We start from the raw sequence: 14,194 nt of genomic DNA on the forward strand, positions 1-14,194 counted from the left end.
GGCGGGAACCAGACCCCGCCCCCTGTCCTGCGCACTGAGCCCAGCCCCGGCAGCCGGGCAGGTTACTGAGGAGGGAGTCCTCACACAGCGCCATGGCGGGAACCAGGCCACGCCCACTGACCAGGCCCCCGCCCCCAGAGCCGGCAAGGTTAACTGAGAGGGATCCTCACACAGCGCCTGCTGGACCGAAAACCGCCCCCGGCCTGCGCATGATCCCAGCCCAGCCCCCCGGCAGCCGGGCAGGTCACAGAGAGGGAAGTCCCACACAGCTGCCACGGCGGGAACCAGGCCCGCGCCACAGCGCCAACCGCAGCCCCACCCCGCTCGCTGTGACTGGTCGCCACCCACTGGTAGCCCGGCCCCGGCCCCAGTCCCGCCCACCCCGCAAGCGGGGCAGGCTGAAGAGAAGGAGTAGTCCTCTCACAAGCGCCATGTCGTGTGCAGGCCCGCCCCTGGGGCTGGCGCCGCCCCCCCACTGAGCCCGGCCCCGCCCCTGTAACCTCAGCCGCCCCAGAGCCAGCCCCCAGCCCCGCCCATGGAGCCCACGCCCGCCTACTGGGGCTTGGCCCGTGCCCCGCCTCCTACCCCGCCCCTAATACCGCAGCCCCGCCCCTTGTACCCTCAGCCCCGCCTCCTGTAGCACAGCCACCCTGGCCCCAGCCCCGCCCCTTCTACCCCCAGGCCCCTGTACCCCAGCCCCGCCCCCTATAACCCAAGCCAGGAATCGAGCCTTGTGGCTGAGGTAGCAGTGTTAACCCATTGTATGTGGGAAATTCCCCAGGCCTGTCCAGTACTCAAGAAACAGGACAATTATCTCTCTCCCCCCCCTCCCCGCCCCTCCATTAGCCTAACCTTCATAATCAGCAAAGTGATGAAAGAGGTCATCAACAGCGCTCTCAAGCAGCCATAGGGACTGGTTTAGCACAGTGGGCTAAACAGCTGGCTTGTAATGCAGAACAATGCCAGCGGCGTGGATTCAATTCCCGTACCGGCCTCCCCGAACAGGCACCGGAATGTGGCGACTAGGGGCTTTTCACAGTAACTTCATTGAAGCTTACTCGTGACAATAAGCGATTATTACAAAGAACAAAGAAAAGTACAGCACAGGAACAGGCCCTTCGGCCCGACCACGCTGCGCATCTAAACTACAATCTTCTACATTTCCTGGGTCTGTATCCCTCTATTCCGATCCTATTCATTTATTTGTCAAGATGCCCCTTAAACGTCACTATCATCCCTGCTTCCACCACCTCCTCCGGCAGCGAGTTCCAGGCACCCACTACCCTCTGTGTAAAAAACATGCCTCGTACATCTCCTCTAAACCTTGCCCCTCACATCTTAAACCTCTGCCCCCTTGTAATTGACCCCTCTACTCTTGGGGAAAAGCCTCTGACTATCCACTCTGTCTATCCCCCCACCCGAACATTCCCAATGATTTGTCCCCCCAAACTCTCAACTGCCCTCAACGATGTCTGTTCCTATATCCACTGCCCCCTCCCTACCAGCACAGTGGGCGGACCTACACCACGTGAGACAGCAGCGTTTCAAGATGGCGGTCCACCGCCACCTTCTCGACGGCAACTAGGCAACCGGTTGAGCACCGAGGCACGTTTCTGTGGCTATTAATCCCCGGAGCCGGTCGCGAGTCTGTCGCCGGGGTCCTTTATTTTGTTTGGGGCCCCACTGTGATCAACCAGGTGTCATGATATGCAGACATGCAGATAATGATTTACAGACAGGCAGCTGATGAACACAGAGAACAGGACATGCCCAATGAGCAGGTTCTGTTGTGCGTCGAAACAGACGGGCACTGCGCAAAGTTGCCTGCCCGCAACCGCTTTCTTCTCCGTTTCCGTCCGTTGTTTTGCCACCTCCTGATACCTCGACTCACGAGGCCATCGGACAGGCTTCCATCCCGCCAGTCAAGGCACCGTCGTCCCCACCACCACCTTTCTCCGGCGGTCAATCAGGATCAGACGCCAGCCCCAGAGACTGGACTTATGAACATTTGTTTTGTTTGCTATGTTCTGTTTTCTCACATTAGACAACTGTCTTCACATGTAAATACGTTCACATATGCCATCGCTTGTAAATATGTTAATATATGCCACCACATGTAAGTATGGTCACATGTGCCAACAAAACAAAAAAAGGGGAGATGTCATGATATGCAGATAATGATATACAGACAGGCAGCTAATGAACACAGAGACCAGGACATGCCCAATGAGCAGGCAGGACACTTAGGGGTGGGATCTGACGATAAAAGGCACGAGACACTCACACTCCGCCTCTTTCCACCGATGAACATAGACAGAGTGAGTCAGGGTGTATGTACAGTATCACACCTCCAGCACGTCGCTAAGAGGTAGTCTGGTTCAGTCAGACAGAGTAACCACACTCAGGTTAGCAGAGAGTCGAACTCATAGAGAACTGTGCTAACTGTGCGAGAGGTTCAATAAATCAGATTGAACTAACTTCAAGGTCTGGAGTATCTTTTGGTGAAAGCTGCATCCAGTTGCAGCCCGTGTTTTCCCAGAGTACATAACACGACACCGGGAACCTCTCCTGCTCTTACCATCTGTTATTGGCGTGTTCGTAAATGTTGCCCAGGTTGACACTCACCCTCTTTTGGTCGCCTTGCGAACACGCCTTGCTTGGTCACCAAGTCCTGGGGCGGGATTCAAACATGGAACTTGTGCCTGTAGAGGCAGGGATGCTACTCCCCTCACTACAAGGCCCTCCCTTCAGAACTGGACCCTTTCTTCTGACCAGAATCCATCACTTCACATTTCATCCTGCACTCTACCCTGGAACAGCCAGAGACACCTATTTCCCACTCCCTATTTATCGACTGAAGCTCAGCCTTCAGCACCATCATTCCGACAAAACCCATCTCCAAACTCCGTGGCCTTGGCTCCTCTCTCTGCGACTGGATCCTGAACTTTCTAACCCACAGGCCACAATCAGTGAGGATAGGCAACTTAGAGCACCCACTATACTCCTTACACACCTATGACTGTGTGGCCAAATTCCGCTCCAACTCGAGAAATGAGTGGGGGGGGCGGGGGTTGTCTGATCATGGTCAACCTATGGGTTTAAAGGGACTGTGTGTCCACTGAGAACATTAAAGCAAAAGATATGTAGTAACCTGTGTTGTCCTTGAAATTTGTGTACGTTTGTGAAGATAAGTAGGAGTGAAGGAATTTTGTATCATAGCCAGACTTTTCATGTTTAATAAATGTTTGTTTTTGTTGTTGAAAGCTAATTGGCAATCCTGTGACTCTGTTGCTTCACATTTTCTAAACAAAGTTAGAGTCTTTTGAGCCAGGGTTCCCATTCTGGGATCTTCCCATTCAGTTATTACATCACTGGGATTGTAACACTCACCATCTTGCTGTGGAAATATATCGCCGTTCCTTCACTGTCCCTGGGTCAGAATCCTGGTACTTCCTCCCTAACCGCACTGTGGGTGATACTATAGGGACTGCAGCAGTTCAAGAAGTCAGCTCACCACCATCTTCTCAAGGGCAATTAGGGATGGGCAATTAATGCTGACTTAGATAGAGACACACACCTTTGTTTCATTCATTAACGGGATGTGGGCTTTGACCTCGGTAAAGGAATAAAAACTATTAGGTAAGACCTGTTTTAAGCCCATTTAATTGGTTTTCAATGACATCACTGTCTTCTCCATTGTTCTTATGTCCTGGGCCTCTTACAAGGTGATGTCTGAACGAATCGAGTGAGCCTAACTCTACTTTGTGACCTCTGACACTGTTATCAATCCACAGATGGATGGATGGATTTGTTTATTGTCACGTGTACCGAGATACAGTGAAAAGTATTTTTCTGCAAGCAGCTCAACAGATCATTCAGTACATGGGAAGAAAAGGGAATTAAATAAAATTCAAGAAAATATATAATAGGGCAACACAAGATATACAATGTACTACATAAGCATTGACTGCTCCAACCACCTTTATCACGTCAAACAAACACATCTTTCTCACAGGTTGAGGCGAGTTCACCTGCACAATTCAACTCATTTGTAGCCATTGCTAATTCTGGGAAGGCTGTGACTTGACTAAATTGACCACCATACTTTGCATTTTGAGCCCATAATGCAGTTTGGTATAGTTCTTCAGATATCCACGGTCTGGGTTCTTCTATCACCTCGATGTTCAATGTTACCGCCATGAGACAAACTCCAAACACAGGGTTACACCACAGCTCGTCAATACTGATTAATATTAAAGAAATAAAGAGAGGTAAAAATTGATTGCACATTAACAAGGTGGATATTAATAATAATCTTTATTAGTGTCACAAGTCGGCTTACATTAACACAGCAATGAAGTTACTGTGAAAATCCCCTCGTCACCACATACTGGCGCCTGTTCGGGTACACTGAGGAAGAATTCAGAATGTCTAATTCACCTAACAAGCACATCTTTCGGGACTTTTGGGAGGAAACCGGAAATGAGTTTGGTACTCTAAATTTTTTTTTTTTTAAAGCAGGTAAGTTATGCTGAACCTTTATCAATCACTGTTTAAATCACAATGGTACGCCGCGCCACGTATCGATGGCCTCAGAACTTTGCCTGAGATCCGCCTCCGGATGCTCCGCCCCCGACCAGCCAAGTTCCCGACGGTGTGGGTCGCGTGTGGTCCCATCCTGTCGGGAACTCGGCATGGCAGCTGCGGACTCAGTCCAGCGCCACCACAGTCGGGGGAGGGTTGATACATGGGCAGGGAATTCTTTATTTGGGGCTGGGGGCACTGTGGGGGTGGTGCGTGACGTGCGAGCCAGCCAAAGGGGAGGCATTATTTCGCAGGCCGGGTCCGCGAGTGGCCTCTGCCATGTAGCACAGCGCGGCTGCTCAGGGGCCGCCAAGCGCATGTGCGGCCACAGACCCGGCAATTCTCCAGGGCATATTGGCAGCTCGAGCCGGGTGCTCTACGCAGCCGACATGCTAGCCCCCAGCAAAACGGGGAATAGGTAACCATTTTGTCTGGTGTAAAATGCCACCGTTCCCACGCCGGCGTGGGGATATAACCCCAGAATGGGAGAATCCAGCCCCATATGTTTCAATCAGATCCCCTCTCATTCTTCCAAACTCAAGTGGATACAGTCACAGCTTCGCCAAGTTTTCCTCCTATGATAACTCCTCACCCAGTCAAGTAAACCGTCTCTGACCAGTTTTGAATTAAATTATGTCCTTTCTGAAAGAAGGAGACCAAAACCGTACACAGTACTTTGGATGTGGTCTCACCAATACCCTGTACAACTGCAGTACTTTCCCCTTGCAATAAACAGCAACATTCCCTTTACCTTCCCAATCATGTACTGTATCTGCAGAGTAACTGATCCTGATTCATGTATCAATACACCCAGATCTCTCTGTACCTCGGAGCTACAATCTCTGTGTATTTAAATAAGCAATGCAAGATGGCGCCGGAGTGTGGCGACTCTCTGTGAGCTCTCTCACACAGATCCACTTCTTACATCTCCGATAATCATACTAATCTCTTAAAACTTAATTCTAACACTAACACTATCACTAACCTTTCTCTTTTACATTCTCTTCACACATCTTCTCTACTGAGTAATACTACACTCCGTATGCTCCGTATGTCTGTGTCTATGTATTTACATTGTGTATTTTATGTTTGCCGTATGCATTTTATTTTCATGTATGGAATGATCTTCCTGAGCTGTGCGTAGAGCAATATTTTTCACTGTACCTCGTTACGCGTGACAGTAAATAAATTAAATCCAATATGTTGCTTTTTTATTCTTCCTGCAAAAGTGAACAAGTTCACATTTCCTCACACTGTGTTCAATCTGCCAAATTGTAGCTCACTTATTTACCCTATCTGCACCCTTTACAGACTCCTTATGGTCACTCACAACTTATCTTACTCCATACCTTTGTCGCAACAGCAAATTTTGCAACAGTACTTTTGATCCTGTCAGCTAAGTCCTGAAAATAGTTGAGCCTCCAGTACTGATCCCTGTGGCACTCCACAGGTTACATCAAAAATGACTCGTTTTTACCTCCACAATGTTTCCTGTTCGCTAACCAATCCTCTGTCCATGCCGTTACCAGCTACACAATGGGCTTTTATTTTGTGGAGTGAACATTAAGTGGCACCTTGTCAAGTGCCTGCTGGAAATCTAAATACATCACATCCACAGGTCCCCCTTTATCCACATTGCTTGTTACTTCCTCAAAGAACTCCAATAAATTAGTCAAACATGATTTCCCTTTCATAAATTATATTGATTCTGCCTAATTGCACTGAGATTATCTAAGTGCCCACTCCAACCTCCTTAATAACAGAATAAACATGGTTCAGTCCTGCATGGTATTAACAGCAGCAGCAAAAGCAGAATCTAACCCCTGCAGTGACTTGTGAACTCGCTGGTGTCTCAGCAGATTGGATGACCGAGCAAATCTCTTCCCACACATGGAGCAGCTGAATGATCTCTCCCCAGTGTGAACCTGCCGGTGTCTCAGCAGGTGGGAAGACTGAGCAAATCTCTTCCCACACATGGAGCAGGTGAATGACCTCTCCCCAGTGTGAACTTGGTGGTGTCTCAGAAGGTCCTTTGTGCACTTAAAGCTCTTCTCACAGTCAGAACATTTAAAAGGTCTGTGATCAGTGTGAACAAGTTGATGTACAGCAAGCTGGGATGGCTGAGTGAATCCCTTTCCACACATGGAGCAAGTGAAAGGTCTTTCTCCAGTGTGAATTCGCTCGTGTATCAGAAGGTGGGGCGAATCAGCAAATCCCTTACCACACACAGAGCAAATGAACGGCCTCTCTCCAGTGTGAATGCGCTGGTGTCTCAGACGGTGGGATGAATGGGTGAATCCCTTCCCACACACAGAGCAGGTGAATGGCCGCTCTCCAGTGTGAACTCGCTGGTGTGTCACCAGATCCTGTTTGCTTTTAAAGCTCTTCTCACAATCAGAACATTGAAATGGTCTCTGATCAGAGTGAACTCGCTGGTGTGTCTGTAGCTGGGATAAACGTCCAAATCTCCTCTGACAGAGAGAGCAGGTGAACGGCTTCTCCCCAGTGTGTGTGCGTTGATGGGCTTGTAAATCATTTTTACTTTTAAAACACTTCTCACAGTGCGAACATTGAAAAGGTCTCTTATCAAAGTGAACAAGTTGGTGTGTTAGAAGGTGGGATGACTGAGTGAATCCCTTACCACACACTGAGCAGGTGAAAGGCCTCACCTCCATGTGAGTACGCTGGTGTCTCAGCAAGTCCTTTGTGCTTTTAAAGTTTTTGTCACAATCAGAACATTGAAATGGTCTCTGATCAGAGTGAACTTGCTGGTGAATCAGAAGGCTTGATAAAGCATTACATCCCTTCCCACATTCGAGGCAAGTGAATGGCCTCTCGCCAGTATGAACACGCTGATGTGTATACAGGCTGGATGAGTAAGCAAATCCTTTCCCACACACAGTGCAGGTGTAAGGCCTCTCTCCAGTGTGAATGCGTCGATGAATATCCAATGCAGTTGGGTAATTGAATCCCTTCCCACAGTCCCCACATTTCAATAGTTTCTCCATGATATGAGTGTCCTCGTGTGTCTCCAGGTTGGGTAATGTTGAAGCCTCGTTGACACAGAATATGTCCAGGGTGAATGCTGTGGTTTTGCTTTCAGGCTGGTGAAAGCTCTTTCCAGGTTCAGCACATTGGAAACTCTCTCTCGGGTATTTGCGAATCTCGGTGCTTTCTCACTCACACTGATGGTTCAGATCTTTTTCCACAGACAGAACGGAACAAACATTTCTCCTTCTGTATACAAAGGCTGATGATATTCAGATTCTGATGAATCAAATCACTGAAGGATCTTGATGTGAAGTTTGGTTTGAGTTTCATGTCTGTTAATATCCTGTAAAAATAATTTTACAAAATCCATCACCGTCAGCATACAGGGGGTTTGGGGCCTCCAGCGGGTGTTGGTGAATCCTCCCCGCCCACCTGCCAGGGTTTCCTTCTTTGCCAGAGATCAGAGTCGTCATTGATTAGAGTGCAAAGTGTAAGCTCTTATTTATTATCCCCCCTCCCCCATCCTCTGATGTGAACCACCCTCCAGTGTGTGAAGCAGGATGGTGCCCGTTAACCTGGGCCTGTTCCCGGGAGGGAGGGAGAAGCTCCGCAGCTGCAAACCAGGGAGCTGACAATGATGGTGAAGGGTTTGCGGATCCACAAAGTGTTTCCAAATCCTCCCACCCACCGCCTGACGCTGACTCCGCTTCTCCGGGACAAACAAGGGCCCAGGCATCAATCACACTGCGCATGCTCCAAACTCTTTGACACGACGCCTGCGCATTGGTGTCCAGCTCTGCGCATGCTCCGGAACCAAGGCCCGGCTGATTGACGGCATTTCCGGACCAATTGGAAGAGGGGGTGGGACTGGAGTACCGAGCACGAGCTACTCATTCTCCCACCAATCAGAATGAATGAGGGGCGGGGCTGAGCCGCGATCTCCCTCATTGGCTGAAACTCTGCATCATTTTGAAGCTGATTTGTCTCAAACTCCAGGAGAAAACTGGACCTTTCTGTTTGTGGCTTTAAACAGATGAAACCCTGTGGGTCTGGAGCAAACATTTCAACATTTGTTACTGAAATGTGGAAATCTGAAACTATGTTCACACAATTCAAGAGCTGACTTCACAAAACAACAGGGCAGAGAGGGACTGTCCACAGTGTCTTGTTTTTGGGTCACTGGGCATCAGTTTGCTCTCATTTACCGTTACTTGTTTAAAGGTGTAGAAGGAACTTTAAAAGAATAAATCACAGTGGGCGGGACTCTCCATTCCTGAGACTAAGTGATGCAGGGGCAGGATTTGTGGACTACCACGGCAGCAAAACTGGCGCCGTACGTGGACCGATTCAGTGACTTTGGTTGGCTTCGCACCGGCGCCACGTGGAACATCCAAGCGATGCCATTGAGAAATGGTGTGGGACTCACTGGGTCTGTGATTGACACTCGGGAGGCTGACTAGCTGTAGTCGCATATACACATTACGCTCCTCTCACATACTCATCCCAGCCAACAAGATGGCACTGGTTACGCTGGAGCGCATCATCTTGCTGAGGAGTCGGCTGAGGCCAGAGGGCACATACCGTGGTGCCGGGGGGGACACCCATGAGACCTGTGGCTCTAAGTTCACAATGGGCAGTCACCGGTATACACAGCTGCATGGTTACCTTGCAGGTTGCGGTAATGATGCTCCGTGCCAGTCCACCACACAGCTGAAATCTGGCTATCCCCAGCTACTCCCCCAACCCTGGTAGAAGCATCCCCCCCCCCCCCCCCCCCCCCCACCCAGCGGCACAAATGTCATTGAACTATGACAATGTTGCACACGTTCCCTATCCCCTCATCAGCGATGGTGCCTGTTTCACAATTTTTAAATGCACAAGTGAACCCTGCCGTCAGGAATTTGGGCCATTGGAGGCCGAGAATCATGGAGGCCGTGGAGAATACTCAGTCAGGTCCACTAATCATAGAATTCTAGAATTTACAGTGCATAAGGAGGCCATGGGGGCTATCGAGTCTGCAGCAGCCCTTTGCAAGAGCACCCTACCCAAGTCCACACCTCCACCTTATCCACGTAACCCCACCCAATGATTTTGATAACTAAGGGCAATTTGGCATGGCCAATCCACCTAACGTGGTGGGTAGCATGTTGGTGCAGTAGTAGTCTCATGGTGCTGAGGTCCCAGGTTCGATCCCGGCTCTGGGTCATTGTCCGTGTGGAGTTTGCACATTCTCCCCATGTTCGCGTGGGTTTCGCCCCCACAACCTAAAGATGTGCAAGGTAGGTGGATTGAACATGCTAAATTGCCCCTTAATTGGAAAAAATGAATTGTGTACTCTAAATTTATATTTAAAAAAAGAAAAACAATCCACCTAACCTGCACATCTTTGGACTGTGGAAGGAAACCGGAGCACCCAGAGGAAAACCATGCAGACATGGGGAGAACTTGCAGACTTTGCACAGGCAGTGACCCTAGCTGGGAATTGAACCTGGGAGCCTGGAGCTGCAAAGCAACAGTGCTAACCACTGTGCCACCCTAATGATATGCAAACAGTGTCTAACTGTGTGTGCATTCTGAGATGTATTGACACCACTGTAGATGTGATGGATAATTGTGATTTGGCATGAAATCGGTGCCCACCATGATTTTGGAGTCAGAACCAATTCTTCACTCAATCACGTTTTGCGATTCCGGTGTCAGCCGATGGAGAATCTCACCCAGGAACTGTCACACTCCTCAAACTGAAACAAAACTAACTGTTTGCCTTTACCAATGAGATAAATGGTACCCAGGCCATGCAGACAGACTAGGAAGTGCAGTCCCCAGATAGGTTCAAAATTAATAAGGAGGAAGGGTTGAAATGAAAATGTAAATTTCAGGGGCGCTAGAAATGATCTCTCAGTCTTTCCTGGCAGTGCCAGACTGGAGAATTACAAACCTTTATTCAAAAAGGGTTGTAAGGATAGCCCCAGCAATTACAACCAACTAGTCTAACACCAGTTGTTTGGCATGCTTCAAGTATCAATTATTCCAGATAAAGTAATCTTTATTGTCACAAGTAGGCTTACATTAACACTGCAATGAAGTTACTGTGAAAAGCTCCTGTGAAGTTACTGTGAAAAGATAGAATTAATAACCACATTGAAAAATGAGGACTTATTTGGTAGAACCAGCATCGATATCTAAAGGGGAAATCATGTTTAATTAATTTGCTGGAGTTTTTTTATAGGTAAAGAGAGCAGTTAAAGCATATAATATTAGCTAGCTTAATAAGGGCATAAACTACAGGAACAAGCTGGTTATGGTAAACTTGTACAAGACACTAATTATACCTCAGTTGGAATATTGTGTACAGATCTGAGCGCATGTCTTCTTCCAACTAACCACAGGAGACACAGATTCAGGTAATAACAGTGTATTCATGATTCAGGCATGGAGGGAACTACCCCAGAGAAACCTCTGGAGTAGCACATTCTCCTGATACAGCTCTTTGTCTTTCCACTTAATGTTTAATATCACCTGGCTGGAGCTCAGAGAGGACAATTAGAGGAGTGGGTGGGGCACGGAGGGTGGTGATCATATGACAAGAACAGAATTTCAGCCTGGATACAGTACACGAGCACGGTAACCATCCACTTCTTGTCCCTGTTAAAAAAATAAAGCATTGTATTTATTTTCAATCTAGTTATCGGATGTTTTTCATTTTTTACCTGACACACTTATCTCCATGGCAACACAGCCACTGTGCTTCCTTCCCTCATTTGTGAATAGCCAATAAAAGATTTGTTCATCCCAATTTATCCAGATCATCATGTCAAACATCCCAATTAGTCTTCCTGTCACACAGCCGGATTAGTTGGGACACAGGTTCAGGTGCTGATGAACATCCTGGCGTTTCCTCAGCCACCAGTAGTAATTATGAACATATGGGGACATGAAAGAGAAACACTCCCCAAATCTGATCCTGAAACAAAATTAATTATTTTGCAAGACATCAAGGTGTGATGCAAGTCAAATTAAAACCATTTTGTGATAGAAACCCCCATCATGTAGGACAGGTGAGACCTTACTTGCTGAAGGAAAGCCTTTGCGATGGTGTACCACTGCTTTCCCATACTCACTCCAGGGTCCGGGTCCTGACAAGTTTAAAAATTCAGGTTTAACTGGAGTCTGTCATACCAGTGCCAACAATTGTGTTTTATATTTCGGGTGGATCCCATGAATCTCCTCTAGAGCTGCTTTCTGGGTGAGTCAGTCATCCTGTTCGTTACGATCACCCTCTTCACTAACTTCACTAATAGGTTTTAGGTGCGAGGGGCAAGGTTTAGAGGAGATGCACGAGGCAAGCTTTTTACACAGAGAATAGTGGATGCCTGGAACACGCTGCCGGAGGAGATGGCGGAAGCAGGGATGATAGTGACATTCAAGGGGCATCTGGACAAATACATGAATAGGATGGGAATAGAGGGATATGGACACAGAAAGCGTAGAAGATTTTAGTTTAGACGGGCAGCATGGTCGGCATGGGCTTGGCGAGCCGAAGGGCCTGTTCCTGCACTGTTCTTTTCTTTGTTCTTTGTGACTCCTGCTGCTAATGTACCTTCGTCTTACAAATAGCAATTCTCTCTTATCAGCAACATCCCAAATTATTCAGAGTTTGGAGTGGAGGGTGAGTGGTTTCCTTTCTACAATGGATAAGCTGTATGTTTTCAATAAGGGTCTAACAGTGAATGAAGCTTTCAGAATCGTTGGTAATTTTATCAGGAACAATTTCAAGGGCTGTGATTATGAAGATGTCCTGCGATTTATGGGCTAAATACTGTGGTGGGTATTTAATGAAGATACTACAGCTGTTATTGGGAATCAAAGAAACAGCAACCAGACTGATACGGACCTTTAGCATAAAACCCAGATTAATTCACAAACCCCAGTATAGTCGAACAGTGATGTGGCTTTAATAGGTCTATTGGACTTGGCCTGTTTCCTCTGCCAGGTATGTGGGGCCCTTTCAGTCTGCAACATTGCAGCCAAGTGAGAATTGTGAAATTGCAGGATATTAATGCCTTTATTTTGTAACCCCATAATTCATCTACTCTATCACATCAAGATACTCCCTTGACTAGACCCTTTATGAATAATGTCACTGTGGTTTGTGCGGACTGTCAATTGTTGAATTAACTCAATTAGATGCTCTGTGTGCATAACGAACAGTGAGGACCTGATATCTGCTCAACAAATTAGGCAATCAATTTTCCACAGGGGTGAATGTGACTGTGAACTATCCAACTGCAAAGCCTTTTAAATTAAGCATTGGATTACATCAGCAGATCTACATTGTTCTGACTCTGCCAGCAAGGCTGTGGGATTAATTGGATAGATCTTCCAAAGAGCCAGTACAGATAAGGCCAAATGACTTTTATTTGTGCAGTAATATTATGTAAAACGGTGAATATTCAGAATTAACGATGGAGAGGGAAGACAGAGGAACCAGTGACTGTGATTGAACCCAGCCAGAGTCAGAAACATCAGAGGAGGGATGAGAGAGGAAATAATATAAAAGCTTTTTAAAAACTCTGCATGGTCGCACAGGAGAATTTTGAGATATAGAGCATAGCAGATCACCAATTCACAATTTAAGATTTAAAAAATTAATTTATCTCCAATGGTAACAAAGTTATTTTGTATGAACTGATTGAGTTTTCAATGGTGTGGTTATTACCCAACATTCCAAGCGGCTGTGAATGTGCCCTATTCACACCACAGGAGCAGGTGCGCAGGCGCAGTGCTGTATCTGGAGCATGCGCAGTGTCACTTTGCCTGGAACCTTCCGAATATGGGAGCGTCTATTTGGGCGGGTGAGTCGGTGGAGCGGAGAGAGGAATGGAGCCGCGAGTCAGGGTGGGGAGGGAGCAGAGACTTTATAAATACCTGGTGAAGGCCACAGGGTCTGAAATAAGCCCGCAGGTCCCGTGTTTGCAGCTGCTGGGCTTTTATCCAAGATGAGGCCCAGTTCCACCACCGCCATCTTGGTTCAGCGGGGAGCCGAGCGCATGCGTGGCCATCACCTTTGTGACGTTTGTGGGGGCGGAGTCTCTGTGCGGAGGCGGCTTTGGACCAGGTGGAGTGGCGCCGCCTGTGGGATTCTGGGACGGTTTGGCCCCAAGTTTGTGGCATTGGTCCATTTGTTGTTATGTGGACCCAGTGGCGAGTGTACAGAGAAACGAGATGGACCAATGCCACAAACTTGGAGGCACAAACTCACAGAGTTTTGGTTTGCACAGGGGAACAAGGCAGGGATATCCGCTGTCACCATATTGTTTGTGCTGGTGATAGAGCCCTTCGCGATGGTCCTTAAGGGGTCAGTACAGTGGCAGGGGATTGTGGGGGGGATTGGGGGGGGGGGAGAGCAGGGAACACTGGGTGTCACTATATGCAGACAACCTTCTGCTGTTTGTGTCGGACTCATTGGAGAGGATGGGAAGAATTCTGAATATATGAAAGAGGTCAGGGCCTTCTCGGGATATAAGTTGAATGTCAGGAAGAGTGAGGTGTTTCCGGTGAATGTGGCGGGCGGGGCCAATCTGGGGCGTTGCTATTTAGGGTAGCCAGGGACAGGTTT

The 14,194-nt window shown here is 48.0% G+C and overlaps 1 protein-coding gene across 1 annotated transcript; it reads right to left on the reverse strand.

The window, feature by feature from the left end:
* Positions 1 to 3,990: 3,990 nt before the first annotated feature.
* Positions 3,991 to 13,624, reverse strand: LOC119959387 (zinc finger protein 551-like). Its single transcript, XM_038787681.1, has 3 exons — positions 13,504 to 13,624; positions 6,625 to 7,918; positions 3,991 to 4,243 (listed from the first exon to the last, which is right to left on the reverse strand). Exons 2-3 carry the CDS (start codon positions 7,590 to 7,592, stop codon positions 3,991 to 3,993), a joined length of 1,221 nt encoding a protein of 406 aa, XP_038643609.1. The 5' UTR covers positions 7,593 to 7,918; positions 13,504 to 13,624.
* Positions 13,625 to 14,194: the final 570 nt, after the last annotated feature.

Source organism: Scyliorhinus canicula, unplaced genomic scaffold (assembly GCF_902713615.1).
Source record: "Scyliorhinus canicula unplaced genomic scaffold, sScyCan1.1, whole genome shotgun sequence".
NCBI classification, from domain to species: domain Eukaryota; kingdom Metazoa; phylum Chordata; class Chondrichthyes; order Carcharhiniformes; family Scyliorhinidae; genus Scyliorhinus; species Scyliorhinus canicula.

What these genes read in the sequence shown, in the direction of transcription:
- LOC119959387 (XM_038787681.1), bottom strand. Translation starts at nt 7,592, where the DNA reads ATGGAGAAACTATTGAAATGTGGGGACTGTGGGAAGGGATTCAATTAC. An exon ending in GACTGTGAGAAGAGCTTTAA is followed by an intron (nt 4,244 to 6,624) that starts GTGCACAAAGGA and finishes AATATTAATCAG; the next exon opens with TATTGACGAGCTGTGGTGTA.